At 48.0% G+C, this 18233-nt stretch overlaps 1 protein-coding gene across 13 annotated transcripts in view; it reads left to right on the top strand.

Moving 5' to 3' along the window:
• ARHGEF2 (Rho/Rac guanine nucleotide exchange factor 2) overlaps positions 1 to 13112 on the top strand; it is a 113583-nt gene extending 100471 nt beyond the window's left edge. For 10 of the 13 annotated variants that reach the window (XM_083478090.1, XM_083478088.1, XM_083478089.1 and 7 more), the window contains 12 exons: positions 319 to 570; positions 1440 to 1516; positions 2788 to 2957; positions 4411 to 4478; positions 4573 to 4767; positions 5233 to 5337; positions 6026 to 6093; positions 6689 to 6730; positions 6831 to 6881; positions 7881 to 8291; positions 9153 to 9345; positions 10521 to 13112. In XM_083478090.1, the coding sequence (XP_083334216.1) occupies positions 319 to 570; positions 1440 to 1516; positions 2788 to 2957; positions 4411 to 4478; positions 4573 to 4767; positions 5233 to 5337; positions 6026 to 6093; positions 6689 to 6730; positions 6831 to 6881; positions 7881 to 8291; positions 9153 to 9345; positions 10521 to 10606 (1718 nt within the window). In that variant the 3' untranslated portion in view covers positions 10607 to 13112. The remainder of the gene's footprint in view (positions 1 to 318; positions 571 to 1439; positions 1517 to 2787; positions 2958 to 4410; positions 4479 to 4572; positions 4768 to 5232; positions 5338 to 6025; positions 6094 to 6688; positions 6731 to 6830; positions 6882 to 7880; positions 8292 to 9152; positions 9346 to 10520) is intronic. The other 3 variants (XM_083478091.1, XM_083478086.1, XM_083478083.1) reach the window with 1 other exon arrangement.
• Positions 13113 to 18233: the final 5121 nt, after the last annotated feature.

The following is an 18233-nucleotide window of genomic DNA, read 5'->3' as shown; positions in this document are numbered from 1 at the left end:
CAATTTGGTGGGGGCAGATAAAATTAAGACTGATACCCAGAGCCTGCTGTGTTGCTTTGTTCAGAATGGTCTAGCGGTGCTTATAGCCCTGCTGAATGTGGGCAAGGTCTGGTACCCCTTTGAGACCCAGGAACCGGAAGTGAGCGAGACAGAGGGGCATTGAATCTGCAGTGCGATTGGGAGGCAGCAACTGTGAGAGGCTGCAATGGGTTCTGGTCATAAGCTGATTGGAAGAGGGGTTTTCCCTGGGGCCAAAAAGCCCGATAACCAAACCAATCCTTTGATCATGGTCTCCCCACCTGCCTTCCCCCACCCCAGGGAACGAAGCGGACCAGCGGGACCTGAGCACCGCCCTGACTCTGATCAAGGAACTCATTTCCACCGTCGACCAGGAAGTGCACGACTATGAGAAGAATGCGCGGCTGCAGGAGATTTACGGGCGGGTAGATGGGCGCGCCAAGGCCGACCTGCCCTGGGAGCATGGCCCCTTCTGCAAAGAGGAGATGCTGCGGCGCAAGCTGGTGCATGATGGCTGCATGCTCTGGAAGACGGCCACCGGGCGCTTCAAAGGTGGGTGGAGCCTGTGGGGTTGTGTGTGTAGCTCACTGCTGCCCTCTAGTGGCATGTGGCTCTCAAGGAGGGGGGTTCTCCCAGATGGCAAAAAGAATCCCTGATTCTGAACAGGCAAAGTTATGCTTTATATGTATATTTGCTATGGTTATACATCGGCTTTTGGCCAGCACATTCAAGGTACATCGCAGTTTGAAACAATGCCATTATTGCTGTTATTATAAACCTGCCCTTCACCCTAAGGTCCCAGGGAAGGTTACGGCATTAAAACACAACAATGCAAAATTAAAAAGAGTTTAAAACAACTTTTGGGGCCCAAAAACAAACTGGCAACCAGTGCAGCTGTTTTGAACCAGGGAGATCCAGACAGAAAACCAGCCAGCTATGTGGCTGCTGCGTTTTGGTCTAGTTGACGTTTCCTAGTAGTCTTCAAGGGCAGCCCCACGGAAAACACATTGCCGTAATCCAGTGCTCTGGAAATTACCAGAGCATGGAGTAGAGTGGCCAGTTCATCTCTCTCTAAAAGGGGCCATAGTTGGTGAGCCAGACGGAGCTGTAAAAAGGCATTCTTAGCCACTCAGCTTCCAGTGGTAGTGCAGAATCCAGCAGCAACCCCCAATTCGTGTGAGCCTTCTCCTTCCAGGGGGATGTAACCCCTTCCAAGGCAGGCGATTCTGAGAACGGAGGATCCAAGTGACAGCCAGGATAATAAAGGGGACCTCATTATCTCCTTCCAGAACAGCAGTGCTGGGTAGTGGTTCTATAAGATCTTCACTTTGATAGGGGAGTGTGAGGGATTGAATGTGCAGCAACAACCCAAAAGACCTTTCAGCCCCTAACGCCTTGTTTCTTCCCCCTTTCTCTTGCAGACGTCCTTGTAGTTTTGATGACAGATGTTCTCATCTTCCTTCAGGAGAAGGATCAGAAGTACACCTTCCCCACCCTGGTGAGAGATGCTCTGTGGGCTTTGCCTATTCCCTGGTGTAAAGGGCCCAGCCTCTCAAACTGGACACTCTGGCTAAGGGAAGCAGGACAGACAAAAGAAAGCCCTTCACACATAGTTAAACTAGGGAACTTGCTCCCATAGGAGGCAATGATGACCACCAACCTGAATGTTTTTCAAGGAGGATTGGGCAAATTCATGGAGGGGAGAGGGTTGTTGATGGCTACTAGCCAGAGTGGCTATGCTCTTCTGTCATGGTCGGAAGGCAGTAAATGCTTCTGTATACCAGTTGCTGGAAGCCACAGGATGGGAAAGTGCTCTTGTGCTCGGGTCTTGCTTGAGGGCTTTGTATTGGGGCATCTGGTTAGCTGCTGTGAGAACAGGATGCTGGACTAACTAGATGGGCCACTCTCCTGATCCAGCAAGGCTCTTCTATATGTTTTTAATGTGTTTTAGTGATGTTCGTTGTACACTACCTTGGACAGGGTTCTGCCCTGAAAATGGGACAGGTTCCTTTGAATCTTCTTTTTTAAATCACACGATAAGGGATGCACAGGTGACTAAGGATTGGCAACAAATCGTTACGAGATCTTGCAATCTTTACAAAAATACAAAGGAGAAAAATGGAAACGGTAGGGGAAGAGAGTCACACTCTCTTGCTGTCTCTCACAAACATTGGTTAAGATAATGGTTAACTTGAGCCAAAATTTCAGGAAATTGGAAATCTTTGGCGAAAGGAAGGAATAAAATCTACATGTTTTGCTTATCTGGGATGGGTGGAAATAAAGAGCTTTTAGGAAGTTAGGGAAAATCAGTGGGATCCTCTCGTAAGTGGCCTCCATGCTTCTCTAAAATGTCTGATTTGGCACAATGCTGCAACATGACAACATAATGTCAGCCCAGAAGCATTTCTAAGATGGGGGACTCATAGAAGCATAGAGCTGGAAGGTACCCCAAGGTCCAATAGAGGAACCTATACTGCACAATAGAGGAACCACAGCTAAAGAATCCCTGGCAGATGGCTACCCAATCTCTGCTTGAAGCAGAGTCCAAACATCCAATGTGAGTCCAAACTTGCCGTGTGACCTTGAGCCAGTCATTGCCTCTCAGCCTAAAGCTACCTCATAGAGTTGTTGTGGAGTTAAAATCAGGGAAGGGAAGAAACCATGTTTCACCCTTTGGATGAAATGTTGGGGCATGACTGTGGGAATGAATTTAAAAAAACGACCAGAAAGGCGCCACAAACGCTATCGACTTTCTTCTGTCTCTCCCAGGACAAGCCTTCTGTCATCTCCCTCCAAAGACTGATTGTGCGAGACATTGCCAACCAGGAGAAGGGCATGTTCCTCCTCAGCAACACCCCGCCAGAGATGTACGAGGTGCACACCGCCTCCCGCGAAGAGCGCAACACCTGGATGAGGCACATCCAGCAGGCGGTCCAGCTGTGAGTGTTGTGGGTGATGGGGCCCAGCCCTCCTGGTCGGAGGCTCTTGTAGGGATGGACAGATCAGTCGGTCTATTGGCCACTTTATTGATCCAGCCAACAGACCTCACAATAAAAACGTCCACACCCATTAACGTATGAAAGGAGGGGCAAGATTGTCGATCAGTCTCTTAGCAGATGGTGAAACACGGCCAGATTTTCTTTGGATAAACATAGGAAGGTGGGAAGCTGCCCTTCTGCCGAATCAGAAAAAACGGGTGCAGAATTGTCCACACTGACTGGGATCTTTTCGCAGCCTCCCCTGGAGGTGCCAGGGATTCAACCTGGGACTTCAGTGTGCAGAGAAGTGGCTTTACCTCTGAATGATGGTCCTTCCCCTAAATAACTCCTCCCCCCGCCCCCGTTCCTTCATCATTGTCAACAGAAACTTAGCTACTGTTTCTATAACTATGTTACCCCCAAAAAGAAAAACTTAATATTCAGAAGATACAAAAGTGTTTCTGGAGTCACCAACCCTTTCCGGAGATCTCAGTAAATCTCACAGGGCATGGCTCACTGTTTCAGTTTCTTCTGGACCACAGGGGCATAACCTGTTAGAACAGCAGGTGCCCCTAAACCTCCCACCCCCAAAAGCCGAAGGTATCTTGTCAGGTTGGAAGGTGCAGGAGAAAATCCCCTTCTGTATTTGTGGGTGCATAAATTATGCAGATATTTGGCCCAAAGGTTAACAGTAGTAGGGCTAACAGAACAATGAATGGCAAAGGTGAGCTGGTTTTATTGACTACTGGATAGATCAACCTATTTCCAATTTGCTTGAGCTTCATGTTCATAAGCCCACTCCATCTTATTTCCACAGTAATCAGTGTGTTTTTTTAAAAGCCCCCCCACAATGGATTTTACTTCACATTTTATCACTGAGCATGTACACTTTTAATTATTATTTTTTTAAACCCACATTTTTAAATGCATTTTGGTACCATTTGTGTGTGTGTGTGTCTCTGTCTGTGTGTGTGCCAAATACCATCTCACCAAATTTGGAGCAGTGCAAAATTCAAATTACAGTCTGCACATCAGTCTGAGAGATGCCAATTAGGACGTTTTGCATCAGGTTTCAGAGAAAGAGAATTTTTAAAAAATTATTTAGGGGAAGGGCTATAGCTCAGCAGTGGGGCACCTACTTGATACACAGAAAGTCCCAGGTTGGATCGCCAGTCATGGTAGACCAGGGTAGGCAAATTCAGGCCCAGGAGCCAAATGCAGCCCTCCAGACCTCTTTCCCCAGTCCTTGGGTCTCTCCCCAGGCCACACACCCTCATGTGCCTTCCTCTGCCCCCTCCTCCTCTGGCTTTTATGTGGCTGGAATGTAGCTTCCTGCATAAAGGTGCGAGTTACATCCTTTGCTCTGCCAGGAATCTTAAACTGATCTTTTTTGCTGTCGCTTTGCCCACTACAGGTGCCCCGACCGGGTCGATTTCCCACTCATTGAGACAGAGAACGAGGCCTCTCTGCGGAAGATGAAAGGTAGGGCAAACGAAATAAGAACTCTAGGAAAGGGTGCTATTCCTGCTACCCACCACCTCCCCCCGGCAGCCATGTCTCTTCCTCCCTCCTGCAGATAAGATACTTCAGTGCGACCGGGAAATCTCCGAACTCCTGGAGGATAAAGTGAGGCTCTTTGCAGACATCCTGGCCCTTCAGAGCTGCAGCGAGGACGGGCCCCTGAGCTGCGTGAACCCTCGCACCCTCTTCCGCACCGAGTCATCCGACACCCCCCAGGGCGAGAAGCTGATCCAGGAGGCCGTCAAAGAAGGTAGCAAGCTGCTGCACTCAAGGGACACTCCCCACCTTGGCCCAAGTCTCCTGCCTCCGATGAGGGGTTGCAGGAGGTACAAATAGGGTGTCCATAAACCACAGGTGGCTTGAGGGAGGAAAGAACAAATGGGCTTCTTTGAGCTCCCAAGAGCTTGCATTGTCCCATAGGAAGACACGGCTGGCAGCCTAGACTGCTCAGGCAGCAGGTGAGGATGCTTTGCAGTGTGAGAGTTGTAGTCCAAAACAGCGGGTGCAGGGGACACTGAGTTGACAAAGACTGCAATAAAGTGTGACGGGTTGGTTGGAGATCAGGGGGACAATGTTGGTAACCAGGCTTTATTGTACATATTAATATAATATGGCAAATATTACATGGCTTACTAACCAATCTGCGTCTCTTTCCCTTTGTCTTCACGCCCCCCTCCCCCCAATCTCTCTCTTTACTGACAAAACGTCTGCGCAGTGGAACTTCTCAAAGATCTCTTCGTGGGACCCGGCTGGGACCGAGACCAGAACCATAGCCAGGCTCCCAACGGGTGCTCCAGCCCAAACCCCAACAATTCCACAAGTACGTGCCCCTCTTCCCTGCCAGTTTCCCCTAGCAAGTCTGTCCCCCACCCCAAAGTTCACCTTACGGGGCAGAGCAGCTCCCCTGCTGAGCTAGTCCTAGGGAAGGAATTCATAACCCCATGTGCTGAGCGACTCCTGTCGCCCCTTCCGGACTATCACTGTTTCATGGGTAGGATTCAGTCACATACCAGGAAAATTGGGTTGTGCAATTAATTATTTTAATTATTATTGATCAGTCTTATTGGCTGCTTTTTTCACAAAATAAACCTCAAAGCGAGGTAGAACAATGAAGAAACAAACACATAAAAACCAGCATGAATCAAAACAGAAAAATCCAAAAGACAACCGTGTGCAGTTATAAATCCTTGAGGTTTAAAATTTTTGAGGTTTATGTTTTTAAATTTTGCATATTGTATATTTTATTGTTGTGGGCTGCTTTTGAGACCTTCATGGTAAAAATAAGGATATAATCTTAAAGCTCCAGGGTGAAGGCTCAATAAATGGGTCATTCGGAAGCGACCTCTGTTTGGTGTAAATTTGGATAGTAGATGAATTTGCCCCAATTTTATTTTCTTTGCTGGCTAAATTTGCATGGAGTTTACGGAACTAAGATGGGGGGGGGGGGATCAAGGTGCCTGGAAAGAGATCCCCACTCTCACCTGGTTTCATCTATTTTCCTCCTGCAGATGGCGAAACCGGAACCATCAATGGCTCTCTCGAATTCATCAGGCTTGAGTCTGACTCAAATCAACGGGTGAGTCTTTTGGTGTGGCTGGTGGGGAGTTTGTGCCTGAGCTCTGTGCCTGGCCTGAAGTCTAGAATGGAGCAGAAGGTTCTCCTGGGTCAAGATGGACCAAACTGAACTAGGAGAAAGCAGCATCCTCCTGCCTCCCCAAGCAGGAAATGATCTCATTTAAGCAGGAAATGATCTCAATTAAGGAGAAGCTGTAAAGTCATTTCTTACCTCTAGGGAACCCTCTCACCACCACCAGTATTCTCAAAGAAAGTTTGAAAAACCAAATATTTTTTTCGCCAAGCCAGCCCAAAAGAAGTTTGTCCCTCACTAGCTGAAAACATCTCAAGAGCTTTAAGATCTCCATTGGAGGTCCCCCCCCCCCGGAGGAAAAAAAATTCCGTAGCTTACTGATAGAATATCTGCTTTGCCTGCAGAAGGTTCTGGGTTCAATTGCTGGTGCTTCTTGGTAGGGCTGGAAATGTCCCATGCTTGTAATCCTTGGGGAGCAGCTTCCAGTCAGTGTAGACAATATGGTGCTAAGCGGATATGTGATTTCCTGGTCAGTTTTTCCAAGGTAGCACCTGACACAGTTTGTGTTGCATCCCTACTGTAGGATGGGAACGGCAATCAGCTACAACAGAAAGTACCACAGGAGGTGAGTGGGACAGAGGAGACCTGGGCCAGGGGGCTGGGCCAGGGGCCTATGGGGTAGCGCGGCCTTGTTGGACTGATTGCCTTGTCCTTCCACCCCGCAGGAAGTGCTGCAGCGGCTCAGGACTCTGTACTCCCTTCTTCACAACCTTCAGGTTAGTGTGATTCGAGCCTCCATTCCAGGGCTCCCGTTCAAAGAGGATGCCGCTTGTTTCAGAGCTGTGTCTGCTAAGAGCTTGCATTTTTGGGTACAGCACAGTTGTATCTTACGTGCATTTAACTTGGCTGGTTGAAATTGCACGAGTTCAATGCAAGCAAGGCACAGAACTTGAAAGCTCTTTTTGCTCTGTGTCTGCTTCACGTGACCCAAGTGCAAAAAGAGCTTTTAAACTCTCCACCTTGCTTGGGGGGCAAGACCTGCTCTACATGGAGACTCTGGGAGTGCTGGGGAGTCTTTCACTCTCCCCCCCCCCAACTGTCTGACTGTGGAGCAGATCCAAAGTTTAGTTTAGGGCATGCACAATTTTTGTTTATACGTGGGACGCTTGGAAAGTGAACCACCATGTAAGATGCAATCATGCAGTATATGAAGGGTAGAAAATGGCCTGTTGCTGAGCCAGGTGACCAAAAGGCAAAACAGGAGCAGAACGCACTTGCTTTTCATAATTTAGTTGTTATATTAAATTTGTTTACTGCCCTGCACCTGCAGTTATGCAGTTCTCTTCCTGAGGAGGCCCAGACATTTTCAGCAGCTTTCCTCAACCAACCTCATGCCTTCCAGATGTTTCAGACTACAATTCCCATCAGCCCCAGCTAGCAGGATCATGTTGCCAGGGACTGGTGGGAATTGTAGTCCAAAATGGCAGTGTTGCCGGGGGCTGATGAGCACTGCAGTCTAAAACAACTGGTGGGCGCCAGCTTGGGAAAGCCTGGCTTTGAGTCCCCAGAGGCCAGTTTCTTCAATAATGGCAGGGCTACTGGGCAGGATTATGCTTGGCTTGTCATCCTCACCTCTGTTGTAGCTGGCCAAGGATGCAAGACTGTGGCTGCACAACAGCCTTGCAATGCCCTTCTGGATATTGAGAGCCAGTAACAAGGCCGATTAGGCACTTCTGCCTCCTGCTAATGGCGCCTCCCCCTTTGCTCCCCTCCAGGGTGTTGTGGCACATCAGGACTCGCTCCTGGAGCTTCAGTTGCAGGAGGCCGGTGAGCGGCGGGAGAGGCTGAGCCGGACCAACTCACGCAAGGAAGGCTCCTCCTCCGCCGACCGGCAGGCCACCGACCTCTCGCTGCTGCAGAAGCAGCACACGCTGCTACAGGAGGAGCTGAGCCGCTGCCGGCAGCTCTGCCAGGAGAAAGTGCAGGAGGTGGCTGCCTTGGAGGTCCGTCTGCGGGAGAGCGAGCAGGAGAGGGCCCGGCAGGAGCAGGAGGTGGAAGAAGCGCGCAGGCAGATGGTGGCTCTGCGGCAGCCCCTGGAGGCGGCCTGGGGGCGCAAGGGGGCAGAGCCTCGGAGGCGCAGCTTGCCCGCAGGCGACGCTCTGTACCAAAGCTTCATCCCACCTCCGGTAAGCGCTTCTTCCCATTGGGCTCAAAAGCTTTCCAGTCAGCCTGGTATTCGCCAACCCAGCACTCTCCAGATGCCTCCCATCAGTTTGGACTGGCCAAGGATGGTGGGAGCGCAAAATGGCCATGCTGCCTGGGACTGGATTATGTTTTCTGCCATCCGCAAATAAAAAAAATACTTCTTTTTCCATCCCTAAGCCATTTCCCTTCAGGTATCCCAATAAAATCTCAGTAGGGTCCAATGGAGGGTTTCCAAGTCTAAAAGTCAGCGTAGGAAAATAGAGCAAATGGTGGCAGAATAAACAGGGGAGGAGCGTTAGATCAATTAGTTACAGTAGGATGGGGAGCTGCCCTGTGGGCTGTATCCTGCTCTCTCAGTGTTTTTGTGCTCCCCCCCCATTTGTCCCTTAAAAAAATAAAAAAGATACTAGGTTCCCCCATTGAGATGCCTAAGTTGGGGGTGGGAAAACTTTGTTCCTTCCCTGAGCTCTGCACAAGGGGGGGGGCAGCATTTTAAGGAAACCTAAGTCTCTTGGAAGCTTAAATCTATTTATGCATAATTATTTATAGCCTACCTTTTAGCTAAGACCCCTCTGGGTCCTTCCCAACTCTACAATTCTGCAAGATCCTTCCAAGGCAGCTTAGCAGTAACAAAGACCCAGGGTTGTTTACTGCTTCTGCTCAGAGTAGGTCCACTGCACTGAATGGACTTAGGTCCATCGTGCCCATTATTTGTAATTGGCTACAACCCACATTAATAAAACCACAGTATTGAAAGGTATGTCCATAATGCCAACAGCTCAGCGGAACACACCCTTTTGAGGCTTTGATCCAGGTTCACCCCCTTCTTCTCTTTCCGACAGCAGAGCCGAGGAGGCGACCTGCTCTCTCCTGGCAGCCACTCCTTCCACCAGACCTTCGTCGGTTGTCAGCGGGATGACATGGCTTACCACGGTGCGCCTGGTAGACTCCAGGAGGGTGACCATGATCTGGAGGTGCTCCCCGAGGAAGGAGGAGGGGTTGCCCACCCACATTCTCCCCCTTCGAGCCCAAGAGGTGAGGGATGAAAGGTCTTTCTCTGGAGATGCTGCAAGCTGTGATGTCATCCAACTGCCCCTGCAAGCCAAGCTTTCCCTATGTTTAGGCTCTCCTGAGAGATTAAAATCAAAGCCAAACCCATATGACGCCAGGCCAGGTTCAAGGGCCTTGCGTTACTTTACAGCTTGGGTCCAGGATATTTTAAGGACCTCCTGATCCCTCAGATCCCTGCCCAATCACCAAGCTCTTTGCAGGTGGCCCCCCACGGCTCAGATGCGCAGGTCGTAACTGCTAGAAGCCACACAGTTGGTCCAAGCCTGTGGAACTCCCTCCCAATAGAGATTAGACAGGGAACCTCCTTGCTGAACTTTAGGCGCATGACAAGGACTTTCTGGTTCCAGCAGACATTTGAAGGTGGTGTTCAGCTTTACAGTGACTTTTTTTCTCTGCATGGCTTATTTTTATATACACCACTTAGAAATGCTAATTATTAATTGGCATATAAATGCCTTAAATAAAATCAAATAAAAGAGGGATTTGCTTTTAAATGGAACAGCAGTCAAGGGTAGGTCTTCATTGGCATGGCCAGCCAAGTATCCTGTTGCATAAGCTGGTATAATCTTTTGTAGGTACCTTTTCATCATGGTCCTGTAGCTTTTTTCCCTTACCCTTTGAGCACTTATTTATTTACTTACCTGATTATTTTCCATATCTGTACATATGTCCATCGGTATATGTTCTTTGGGTGGCCCTGCACAGAGCAACAAATAAAATACAATAATTAAGATACAAGGTTCTGTCTTGGACCTGGTGTTGTCCCACATCTCTATAAATGACATGGACGAAGGAATGCTCATCAGATTTGCAGCTGATACCAAACTGAGAGATTTCCCCTCCCTCTCAAGGTATCAATGCTCTTTGCCCTAGTAATGTAGACTGTGCAGTATTGAGTTTGGACATGTATGAATATTACATTTTGAGGTTCTAGATTCAGATTCTAAACATTCGGCCAAATTTGCACGCAGATAAAGATCTGATGCGAACGTCCAGGTGTAAGAGCCAAGTTGTCTCTGCAGAAAAGACCCGCATTCTACAGTCGACCTGCTTTTTCTTTACCGTTTTTGATCTTCATTAACGGCCGTTATCCACCACTGCCTTTTGAGATAACAAGGTCTTTTTTGCCTGGTTTCCAGATTTCCAGAGGATGCAGGACATCCCGGAGGAGGCCGAGAACACCCAGGAACTGAATGTCGGAGACGGCGGCTCCTCAGAGAGCTAGATGGTGTGGCAGGGTGGGGTTACGTTGGGGTACCGCTGCCCCCAACCAAACTCCAGGTTTCCTCCAATCAAAGCCATGCCTGGAACTTCAGGGACTTGGAAAGGCCACACCAAGCTAACTTTGGAGTGGGCTGTGGGCGGGTAAGAGGGGAGGGGGTAGCGGGAAACCACGCCCTGAGAGTGGGGAGAGGTGCCGGGAACTGGGTCAGAGCTCCCCCCTGGGGACCGCCGCTTGATCTGTGGCCTTGATCATTCCTCATTGATGGGCGATGGGGCAGGGGGAGGACCACCTTCTTATTGCCCCACAGGACGTCTTCTTCAATTCAGATTGCGGGGAGGGTGGGGAATGACCCGAAGAGTTCGGGTGCCATGAATACCTGGGATGTGGCTGATTCCGAACCCCACCCCACCTCTGTTTAGTTGAACTTTATTTATTTTGGGAATGGGTGGAGCCTGCCCCCCTCTCCTTACAAAGAATAAGTTTTAAATTATTCTTTATTTTATTTTATTGCTTCTCCATGGGTCTCTGTGCACAGGGCAAGAAATAGTGTTTTCTGCTTTCCTGGCTAACCTTGGCATCTTGAGAAGGGGAAGGAGGAAGGTCTGTCAACCCAAGACAGTCCATATGAGACCACAGAATTCTTACACTGCATGTGTCCCAGCACCAGGTTTGTGTGCCTGGTGTCCTTGGAGTTGTGGATTTAACCCCTCATCAGGGATCCCCCCCCCCCGGTCACACACACTTTGAATCCAGTATTTTATCTGGATAAGACACACTCTACCTACCCCGCTTCCCATTCTCTCTCTGTCTCTCTCACACACAAATCTGCTACCAAGACAGGCATTCCTCTCTCCCTGTGACACACTTTCTAATGCCTCTTTAAAGGAACACTCTACATTACAAATTGGCAAACCGGTTGCACATACACCGGTTGCAGGTTCCACACACACACACACACACACACACACACAGTTTCAGGGTTCATAGTTGTGGCAGGAAACAAAGTGCTTCAGTAGTAAATGGTTGCACCCTGCCAAGGACCTTCAGTTCCAGAGAATGTTGACCCAAGTGCTAAAACAGGGGAACTTCCTTTGGGGAATACATCCAGAAGCCCCTGATTTATCTTTATAATGATTCAAGCTGCTAAAGCTCAACAATTCATCGCTCCGAGACAGGCCTCGGGAAGGCTGGTTAACGCAATTGCAGTTTGCAGGAGACTGAGATATTGCAAACATCTCACAACTTGATACCCGCCAGATATTTTGGACTTCAATTCCCATCAGCCCCATGGTGCACAGGCTGGGAATTGTAGCCCAAAACACCCAGAGGGTATTGCACTTGCAAATTCTGCATTACAATATTGCGGCCCTTAACATTCCAAGCAGAGCCTCTGCTGCTTTGTAAAAATATGTCGACACACTGCCTCCTAGAGGACAGTATATGGAACGACTGCCTCTCAGATTCTAAATTTTGCCCTAAAGCTACTCAAAATGATGAGGAGGACATTTGAGGAGCAGACACTATTCCTCCTGGCTGCCCAACTTGGCTTGCCGTGTTATTGGAGGGAGAATTTTCCCCAAGTTATGGTGTTACCTATAGTTTGCAGGTAATGAAGACTGGGCCCTGCTGTATATTGGGGGAGGGGCAGTGGAAATTTTATTTTTAACTCAGTCTAGTGACTTCCTTTCTGTACCAAAGCTAGGGATTCTTCTTTACAGATATCTGTCCCGGGGGGGGGGGGGAGATTTAATCCAGGGATTATTATTTTTTAAAGAAGTCCCAGAGCCAGCTTGATTAGGCTGCAGCTCTAGACTTTACACCATAACACACTCCACTGAAACAAGCAGGGATTTCAACCCAATTTGATGACCCATGGAGAGTTAGCCCTAGAGCAGATTACACAGCAGAAAATTTTCTGCCCAAGGTGAATATGATTTGAAAGGAGTGGTTACGGAGTTTGTAAATGAGCTGCCTTTTCTTCCCCATCTTATAAAAAGAAAATTGCATGCACACCTCAAAATCCCTGAACTATTTCAGGGAGAGGTATGTATGTACGTATCCAGTGTAGAAAACCCATTTTGCATAACACAAGTTTTGATACAGTAAAATGCTGCTCCCTCCTCAAATGCTGCGTTTCTGATGGCAAATACATCCTCCCCCATCTCTAGAAGTAAAACTCAATGGATGTTCTCTCCCCGTACCCCACCCCCATTTTTCCAAAACATCTTAGAAAAAGATACATTGGGTTGTTGTTTTTTGTAAAGGTAATTTTAAAAAATTAAATCCTGCTGTGCTGACCAATAACACCTCTTAATAGAAAACATTAAAGAAGAGGGAGTGATCGCTACAAAGGACTTTTTGTTTTTAAATTAATTCTCAAGACTGATTTTTATAAATATATATATATATTATATGACGAGAAAAAAATGGTTTATTGTTTCCTGTTGATTTAACTTGTAAACCGAAAGGAGCAAAAAAAAAGGCTAATTAAAGAAGTCAAAACCAAGAATGTCTCAACTTTGATGGGGGCTGAGTTTGGGGCGGGGGGAGGGATTAAGATGGCAATTTCATCCAAGACCAAGACATAAGAAAGAAGAGCCCTGCTGGATGAGGCCAATGACCCATCTAGTCCAACATCCTGTTCTCACAGTGGCCAACCACAGTGGCCAATGGGAAACCAGCAAGCAGGACCTTGAGTACAAGAGCAAATCTGCCTTTTCCAGCAACGGGGATTCAGAAGCATCGCTCCCTCTAACTGTGGAGACACAGCAGAGCCACTTGGGCTAGTAGCCACCAGGAGTTGCCAGGTGCTGATCCACACCCTTCTGGAAGCACCTGCAGAAAGGGACCCTGATACAGCTTGCCTTCATAGATGTGCTTCCACCCTCCTAATACATAAAGCGCTATATTGGCTTTCCAGTCAGCCCAAGGCGTGGTTGCAGCCAAGGTGAATACAGCAAGCCCTAAAGTGCTTTCAACAGTGTATAGCGGGGGGAGCAGGGTTCAAAATGATCCTTGGTTTGGGATTGTGGGTGTTTCAGGCTAGAAACGTTTCTGCTTTCATCCAGGTGCCCTACAGATATTTTGGACTATAGCTCTCGTCAGTCCTTGTCAGCACAGCCATTTTGGGCTGCAACAGGCTGGGGCCGGTGGGAACTGTAGTTTGAAAGATCTGGAGGGCACCTGGTGGGCAGAAACAGTCTGAATGCCTGGACCAGGGATAAAGTCTCCAAGTCGATCCTTCCTGACGGTTATATTTCCGTAGGTTTGCTAGGTTCCTGGCCTTCAATCTGGCTTTGTATGTTACAATTGTAGAACAAATGTTAGCCTGACAGCAACTATTAATCTTATGGGGCCCAAAGGCCTGCCTGAATAAGCCCAATCTAGTTGCATACATATTTGACTAGTCGCCCAAGAATGTGGATGGTGGTGGGTGCAAATTCAAAAAAATCGAATTTCCCGTTCAAAGTGGCAGGCAGGTACACTGCATCCCAAACCTGCTATCTCGAATCCATCTGTTAAATCAGTTGCTTTAAAGTAGAAAAATAAGCAGAAGTTGGAAAGAGGTTGGTTGGGGTGTGTTTGTTTGTACAGAAGGGAAGAACGGAGAGATAATATAGAAGACCAGTGCCCGGGTGATTGCAAAGATAAAGGGCACCGTTTTCCATGTTTGTCAGAGAGAAAGAGGAAATTAAATGCTACATCAAACAAAAGTAAGGGAGGAAAGCAAGAAGCGGGCAGGTAATTAGAATAACCAAGTTACTCTTGATTGCTGGTAGCAATTTGCTGCTAATTAGGCCAGGCCAGTTGGAAGCTGGGAGTTGGGCCATTTGTATCTTGAGGAACAGCTTCTGGTCATGATGTTGCGAAGCAATTTGCCTCATCTGGACAGGGCTCATTTGGGTTGATACAGTTGTACTACAATTTTGATAATAATAAAAGTTGATCTCCACCTGCCTGTCCCTGACTCTGGGTTGGGGAAGATGTGCCATTGAATCATAGAATTGTAGAGTTGGAAGGGATCCCAAAGGTCTAGTCAAGGGATGTCCAACCGCTTGATTGCGATCCACCGGTCAATCGCGGAGCATTCCTGGTCGATTGTGTAATTCTTAAATTATCCCACCAAAAGAAAAGAAAAAGGAAAAAAGCTCAACAACTTTGCTGAAGCCTTCCCAGAATAAGCTTGACAACCTTTGTCAATCCAATGAGTAGATCACTGCCAGTGCTTTTATAGTGGGAGTAGATCGCAGTCTCTTGGGAATGGGACATCCCTGGTCTAGTCCAACCCCCCAGCAATGAAGGAACCACAGCTAAATTGGAGAGGGGGAGTTTGGAATAATGAAAAAGCCCAGCCTAAAAATCAAAGGGGAAAAAGAATCTGGGACACAACCAGGATATTCCCCCCAGGAGCCTAGTCTCTGAGGCAGCTGAAGAGTGAGATCTCTGGTGGACTTTCCTTGTGCCTAATACATGTTTTTTAAAAAATGAGGAGCTTACTCCACCCGGAGCACAAACACAGCACAGACTGTGGAAATGGAAAATGTGCGGCTGGTGTTTTCTCAAGAAATCTCTGCTGCCCCGCCTTTTGACTCCTGTAATTTAATTTCTCTAAACAGGAAGCCCGGATTTGCATTTATTGTGTTTGCTCCAAACTTTATTACCGTGATTTCTCTCCTGTGATGGATCTTTGTCACGACCTTCTCTGGACTGCTCCATACACAACACAGGTTGTGGGCAGCTTATTCAAGGGATCTGCTTCTGTTTCCCTTTCTCCTTGAGGTCCCCTTAGGCAACATGTCCACGCCACCACAGCTCAACGCTGCCCAGTCTCTGCCTGCCTTGCAAAGAACATGAGGCATGAACCCGGAAGTTCTGGATTCAAATCTCACCTCAGCTGGTGGCTCAGATATTAAAAACTCCCATGAAAATTAAAAATCATGGATCATGATTGTACTTTTTATCCAAAGAGAGAGAGGAGCCACCACATTGTCCCAGCGCCACATCGTCAACACAGCAACCCTGTGGGGCAGGCTAGACTAAGAGGCAGCAGTCTGGCCAAGGTCTCCCAGTCAGCTTTTCTGACATAAAGGAATTGAACCTAGCTGTTTTGGCAGCCTCTGCTGAAGTGAAGTGTTGAACAGGGTAATAATTAAACTGATTTAAACTGTGAAAAAGGCAAAAAAAGGGCAAAAGCGACCCAAAAAGAGCACTTGCATTATGTTTTTATGTGTTAAATGATATTCAGTGCCAGTTTTAACAGGGTTATTTATTTAAAATAACACACACAGAGAGAGCATAATTTATTAGTATCACTTTTAATTTATGCCATGTGTCACCCTGGTTCCTGCACTAAGAGAAAGGCAGGATGCAAATAAATAAAGGAAAGGTTGTGTGTGTGTGTGTTACATTTATACCCCAGCTTTCCTCCAGGGAGCTTAAGGCGGTCTACATACATATCCCCCACCTTCCCCACAAAAAAACAACAGCCCTGTGAGGTAGGTTAGGCTAAGAGGCAGTGACTGGCCTTCGATGTCACCCAGTGAGCTTTGTGGCTGAGTGGTGGATTTGAATCCTGGTCTCCCAGGTCCTAGTCCAGCATTTTAACCGCTACACCACACTGCACAGTTTCTTGTTGCAGAGAGAATGAAGTACTTGCATTTACGTCAGGGTGAATGGGTGGGTGGGTGACAGAGGAAAAGAGAGAAGTCAGGGTTAATTCAAGGTGGCCCCATGCAGGTCTTCCATATTCACATCAGACATGGCTGGACAGCAGGTAATGGACTCCCGTTGGAGCCTTGAGGCTTCTGCTCCACGTGCAGAGCAGAGACGGTGGGGAGCAGCCCTTCTTGTTGGTGGAAGGGAAAGTTATGGCTCCCCACCCCTCCAAGGAACGTCTCTGGCCCATTCCCAGGGATCGCTTTACCTTTTGATAACACCGTTTCAGGCCAATAAATCTTGAACTCAAAACAGCCCATAAATCTGAAGTTCAGGCGTGGTTTTGACGTCTACCATCATCCAAGGCAAATGTCCGTGGGGCAGCAGGATCTTCCCCTCTGCCTGGCTGCAGTTCATAAACAAATGTTTATATACTGATTGCATTTCCAGCCCACCTTTTTCTCCAAAGAGCTCAAGGAGGTGTGCGTGATTCTCTCTCTCTTCCTCGTTTAACCCCCACAACAACCCTGTGAGGTAGGTTAGCCCAAAAAGCAGTGACTGGCCTTCAAGGTCACCCGGTGAGCTTTCTGGCCAAGTGGGGGATTTGAATCCTGGTCTCTCCCAGGTTGGAGTCCCAGCGCTCCAACCACTATGTCATGCTGCCTCTTGAAGACAGTGAGACTGTCTGGATAGGAAGGCTTCCTTCTTGGGGCCCTTTGCTCCTCTCCTCACCATCTGCCCCTTCTCCTTCTCCCTGCAAAAGTGCCTTTTTTAACGCTGCCCCCTCCTCCAAAATGTGTTGAGCACCACTGCACAGATACAGGGAGAAGAACACCCATTGAAAACTGTGGGGGTCTTACCTGGAAGCCCATTGGAAGCAGTGGGATGAGTATCAATTTTCATGGCAAGGCTTCATTGAAATAAATGCAAACTTGAATACAGAATGTGCTGAAAACTTGACATGTTAAGATCTCATTTCAGTCACTTGCTTAGAATAAGAAAGTGGAAAGTTCCCGACACATAGGCTTTTGAATTGTTCTTGGTGCTGAAGGTGCTAACCCTGCTTTACTAATATGTAATTAATAAGAGAATATTCTGGAGGTCAAGGGGATGAGAAACCTGTTTTCGTCTCCGTTGGAGATTCTTATACCCTCCCAGCATTCCTTGAATCCTGTGCCAGGCCCCGAATGGAGATACAGGCTGGGTGTTTTTTGATGCCAACGACTGTGTGTGCATTCTGCCAATAAATGTGCCGGCTCAACTCTGCCCCAAATCATATTTAACGTTAAAGCGCATTTCCTGCAGCACTGATTTATGTACCGCCACAAAAGTTCAAAATTCGAATTCATACCCCACCAAGTGAAAACTCTTTTTTTAAAAAGCAGAGGAACCCCACAGCTGTTCTTGCGTGGTGGAGCAGACATTTGCCAACCTGGTGCCCTCCAGCTGTTTGGGAATGCAGCTCCTATGAGCCCCTGAAGGGCTCTAGGTTGGGAAAAGTCCATGGAGGGGCTAAGAAAGACCCTCTAGACCATGGGTAGGCAAACTAAGGCCTGGGGGCTGGATCTGGCCCAATCGCCTTCTAAATCCGGCCTGCGGACGGTCCGGGAATCAGCGTGTTTTTACATGAGTAGAATGTGTGCTTTTATTTAACATGAATCTCTGGGTTATTTGTGGGGCATAGGAACTCATTCATTTTCCCCCTTCAAAATATAGTCTGGCCCCCCACAAGGTCTGAGGGACAGTGGACCGGCCTTATACCCCTGTTGAAAAAGTTTGCTGACCCCCTGCTCTAGACTGAGAGTCTGGAGAGCTTTTGCTACAGCAGACAATATGGGGTTAGCTGGACCCATGGGCGTAGGCAGGGGGGACAGCTGCCCCCCATCAAGTAAATAACTTAAAAAACTAACTGAATAATTGTGTCACAAATAACTCGGTTCTGCGCCGCCGCCACCCAGCATAAAGCCTGGCT

The sequence above is a fragment of the Podarcis liolepis genome (assembly GCF_965112155.1).
Source record: "Podarcis liolepis genome assembly, chromosome: 15".
Lineage (NCBI taxonomy): Eukaryota > Metazoa > Chordata > Lepidosauria > Squamata > Lacertidae > Podarcis > Podarcis liolepis.
This window is presented reverse-complemented; position numbering and strand designations above follow the sequence as displayed.